The 4,996-nt window shown below is 43.8% G+C and overlaps 1 protein-coding gene across 1 annotated transcript in view; it reads left to right on the forward strand.

Annotated features, from left to right (window-relative positions):
• The first annotated feature begins 1,490 nt into the window (after positions 1-1,490).
• Positions 1,491-4,996, forward strand: part of LOC109513912 (ubiquitin-conjugating enzyme E2 Q2-like) — an 11,510-nt gene continuing 8,004 nt past the window's right edge. Inside the window, exons 1-2 of the mRNA XM_019866634.1 lie at positions 1,491-2,217; positions 2,869-2,973. Of these exons, the coding sequence (XP_019722193.1) occupies positions 2,059-2,217; positions 2,869-2,973 (264 nt within the window). The 5' untranslated portion in view covers positions 1,491-2,058. The remainder of the gene's footprint in view (positions 2,218-2,868; positions 2,974-4,996) is intronic.

A 4,996-nucleotide genomic window follows, 5' to 3' on the forward strand; every position in this document is an offset into this window, starting at 1 on the left:
TTCCAGTCACCAATAAAAATGGAAGAAATGTAATAATTATTTAATGACAATAAAGTTGTATTCGTACAAGAAGGGGAAAAAATCCTAGTTCCAAAGACAAACATCATTTTTGCCGAATAGCATTATTTTTATTACATTATTATTATTATTATTATTAGTAGTAGTAGTAGTAGTAGTAGTAGCAGTAATGCCAACAATGTTTTCGTTGTCAAATTGTGCAAATTATGATTTTGTTTTGAAAAGAAATAACTTATTCAAAGACAACTTGAGGCCTGTATCTGCCTACCACTCTTAAAGCCCGTTTTCGCCAGAACGTCAAGAAAAGTCTCTGTTGTTTTGTGAAATACTGCCCCCTGTTGGAAATTCTGTATTAATACAATCAAACAATGTGAAGTCGGTTTTACCTTTTAAGCAAATATTCATTGTTAGTACATTGCGGTTGCTGTCGTTGCAGAAGCCTCATGCAAAAGCCAAGTGTCAAAGCACCTTCTTGACCTCTGTATGAGATTCTCCCATGACCTTTCAGGGACATCGTGCTCACTGAAGCCACAACTTCTTGAGTGGAAGTACCATCCCCACCTTTGTCCTTTTCAGCCGTGATGCTGCAATCACCGCGCTTCACTGTAGGTACTTTATGTTGTTCTTTGGGTGATGACCAGTGTTGTTTGTGTCAAACATACTTTCTGGAATTGTATTATCACTGGAAACAAAATCACCTTACTGCAAGCAATGCAGAACAAACTCTGACACTGGTCGTATAGGGACCAAGCAGCACGTATCAATGGTTTTGGCACCTCATACTCCTGAAACGCCCTCCACAAAACTCCACGAGAGATATGGTTGAACACCTCCAAGTCCACAAAACACATTAGACTAGTTAGGGGTACGCCCATGCACCCTCAACGACATTCCCAAGTGTGTTTAGCTGGTCCACTGTTCCACGGCCAGGGGGAAAAAAAACACACTGTTCCTCCTGAATCTGAGATTCGATTTCCTGATGCACTCTCCTCTCTAGCACCACTGAATAGATCTTTCCAAGGAGGGTGGGGAATGTGATCCCACTTTAGTTGGAACATATCCTCTAGTCCCCCTTCTCAAAAAGGGGGACCACCACCCGAGCCTGCCAATCCAGAGGTACTGTCACCAATGCAATGTTGTAGAGGCATGCCAAACAAGACAGGTCCAAATTTCTGCCTCAGCGCCTACCAAAGTTGTGTTTACAATATTTATATGTTAACGTTAATCAGAGTTAAATTTCACGTGATATTGTTTGTGTTGAATGTTTGATGCTGCGAAAACTGTAGTGGTAATAACTTTATTTAAGAAATAATAATCGTGTCCCACTTTTTTTAAATGGGTAAATTTGAAAATTCAAAGACAATAACCATAAATATATTATAGTTTTAAAACCTAAAATATAATTTCGGCTAAACTTTTGCCTTGGACCTGCGCGGGCTAGGGCGCGATGGATTGTGGGATGCTGCGGGAACGGCGAGCTCACGGAACGCCATCTTTAAACCCCAACAGAGGCCAACTACGCTACCAGTAGATGAACCGGGATGAAAAACACTGTCCCTCCTCCGCCGGACTATTTCCACCCTCAGCGGGGTAGCGGGGCGAACCGTGCGCTCTCCCGCCACTTCGATGAATAACGGGGGCGCCGTGCCATGGGAGCGAGCAGACGAGATGAGCCGACGCGGCTTTGCAGCCTTTTAAGACAGTTGTCATCATAGGCGGCCAACAACAATAGACGGAAAGACAACAACAACGGACTAGCATGCTAACGTGCTAAAGGCTAACATTAGCCGCTACGTCGGTGAAAACAAATCGAATTGAGATCAACTTGAACCGGACGCTTCCCGCGGAAGGCACCGCGACGTTGAACTCACAGGGGAGCCCGAGGGACAAATTGTCATTATTGAACTCCAAAATTAAACCTGGATATACATTTTTTTCAATTTTAACTTTTGTTTTTGCTTGTGGCATAAAGTAGCTCCGAGCTAAAGCCCCGGCTTCTTCTCCCCCTCCCCAAGCGGCCCGGCCGGAGATGCGTGGAAGATGTCGGTGTCGGGGCTGAAGGCCGAACTGAAGTTTTTGGAGTCTATTTTCGATCCAAACCACGAACGATTTCGGATTATCGACTGGAAGCCCGACGAGCTAAGCTGTCAGTTCAACGTAACTGGGGAGAAGCTGCTGATTATTCACTGCAACATAACGGTCAGTACGCTAGCGGCGATTGACGTGTTTATTAGGGGTGGGGTTAGCAGGTAAGCTAAAGTTAGCCGTGAAAATTGTTGGACAAGTAGCCTACTCCGTGCAAATCCTGTGTACTTGTTGTTGTGTCTACACTTAAGATTCACGACCAAATATTTAGATGGATAAAATAGATAGTTTACTGATCCACAAGGGAATTCACTTTTAGCATTCAAATTAACGAGTTTTGACTCTGTACATTTTATATACCGTACATACATTCAGAGGATATGTAAGCAGGGGAGTTTGATCTCCCGTTGAAACTAAAACTACTTCTCATAACTAAACACACACGGTCTACTGGAAAGACTGCCACTCGCGTCACTGCTGTTGACCACAGATGTTCACACAGGTTAATTGCCTTCTCGTGGAAAAGCGTTCAATTTTTCGGCTTGCCTCTGGCATAGATAGATGATCAAAAATACATTTTTAGTAAAAAAGTAAATTAAGATTTCATATGACCAATGAAGTGAAATACAGCGTTTCTTATGGCACACATGATCATGTCTCACACTGGTTTAAAGTATATTACATTGGTGTAGCTGCCTGTGACCAAAGCAAACTCACTAAAATGCAAGCCATGGACTCAAACTTGCATTATTTTTATGTCTCCAGGAGTCATATCCATCAACACCACCTATTTGGTTCGTGGACTCTGATGATCCGAGCTTGACACAAGTGTTGGAGCGTCTGGAGGATGTGAGAAAAGGCAGTACCTTGGTAAATATTACCACCATATTATGCAGAACCCTTTAGTGTCTACCCGCTGTATCGCATGATTGAATTGAGTGAGTCGGAGTGACTTGTTACCAATGCGTGGGCGGATGCACCTTGTTTTCAAAAAATTCTTTCAATTTCTTTTTGCGGCGGGTATCAATTGACCCATAGACTGACACTAGTCCACCGCCTGTTTCTTAGGAACCGCTGAGTTATTGGCGAGAAGAAAAAAAAAAGCGATGATGATGGACAGTATCATCGCGTTGTGTGAAAGATTGTTGACACACTTATGAATGGGCAATCAGATTTATCTGATCTCATACCAATGATTTCAGGGGATACTTTCAAGTATGTTCTTCTACTTCATGGGGTAAAATCAAAAGTGGCGTATGTTTTGACCAGCATGTTAGTTGAGGCTAATGTGACAATGAAGAGCCACATGTTGCAATAATCCAGTAGAGGTTTGACAGGCTGGCGAGACTCCATGAGGGTTAACCTCTAAATGTCATATGTCGGGCCCATTGTATACCAAGGAGGACAACCTGCTCCAATTTTAGGAGTAGTGTTGCCCGAAAAGCCAATTAATGAGCAAAATACACTAGACTTCAGTGAACATCCAAGGGTTAACTAATGCAAAGGGTTTACATGAAAGCAGATGTGGAAGCTAATCTACTAACGGGGTGCAACCAGGAGCATCTGCCAAATTCACTAAATTGCCTCGCAGTTAATTTTGCACATTGCTGGAGGAATAAATGCAAATTGATTAATTTAGCATGCGCCAAGTGACATCAGTCATGAGACAAGAATTATGCTGGCTGATTATTTTTAAATTGCGTGTCTGATGGGCATGTGCAACAGCACACAAAGTGGCGTAAGCGTAGCACAGGTAAAATGAGATCCAGCGCGACAGTTTCTTTGCTCATGTCTTACAGTTTACAAATGCAAACAAAAATGATTGCAACGTGTCGTTTATTCAGCAATGGAATATTCTTCTTCTAATTAATTGAAGAGCTGACTTGGAGCCAGTCACATGAAGGAGTCATGCCATATCGCCGATGACAAAAATCTCTTCCATGTGTTTGGGTCATTTGAGTGCACTGTCAATCGATGCTGGTCTTTCCCAGAGCGGGTGTGCTTTTTCAAATGTTATACACGTTACGCAGGAAGCACAAATCCAATTGCCACACACTTGGGATAAGTCGAATCAAACAAAGCACGCGTTTGTTGGCTTCCTGTTAGAGGAATCTATGGGCGAAATTGTATCATGTTTAAAGTTTCATTTGATCTGTGCACGTTGAAGCGTCTGGGTGCGTAATTCGCACCCCCAAATTCCTGTTCAGAAGGTGCCGGCCATTTGGGCGGAGGGCTGTTGCAGCCCACACCACAATTAACACATCAAGGCGGGTGGGCGATCAGAGGAGAGAGGGCCAGATCCGGTCACAAAGGGGGAACGAGTAATTTGGGAACAGCGGTTGAACAACAAAAGACGATTTGAGGACACCCGTCGCGCCCAGGCGACATTTGTCGTCCGCAAAGTCTGCGATATGTTGATACAGTGTAGACCAGACCGAAAGGCGCCAAAGTGCCGCTGGTTCAAAGCGCACACCCAGGTAACCAATCACCACCGAGGGGCCGGACCAGGGGTGCGGTATGCAAATATGGGGGGCAGTGTTATTCTTGTATTTTGCATATGTCACAATAAAGGTTCGAACTCGAGGAGGGGGGGGCTCTGAGCGTGATCACGGAGCAACTAAACCGTCGTTCGCTCTCAGAGATCCGCTTCCGTCAGTATTGAAGACAATTTTCCTGTGTGCCGAGTCGTTTCTTTAACCTTGTCCGAGAAAATCTCTGACACTTCACCAAATATAGTTTTATTTTCTGTAACTTCGTAATTGGTTTGCTTTGCTTCCACTACCAATTTCATTTCCCTCTTTTAAAATGTCATTTTGCACTTGCAGTTCTCTTTCAAATAATCTCTGATGAAACCTCATCAGTGCTACCGAATGCGCCAAATCCCCCCCCCCCC

This window comes from Hippocampus comes, unplaced genomic scaffold, assembly GCF_001891065.2.
Source record: "Hippocampus comes isolate QL1 unplaced genomic scaffold, H_comes_QL1_v1.1 scaffold82, whole genome shotgun sequence".
NCBI classification, from domain to species: domain Eukaryota; kingdom Metazoa; phylum Chordata; class Actinopteri; order Syngnathiformes; family Syngnathidae; genus Hippocampus; species Hippocampus comes.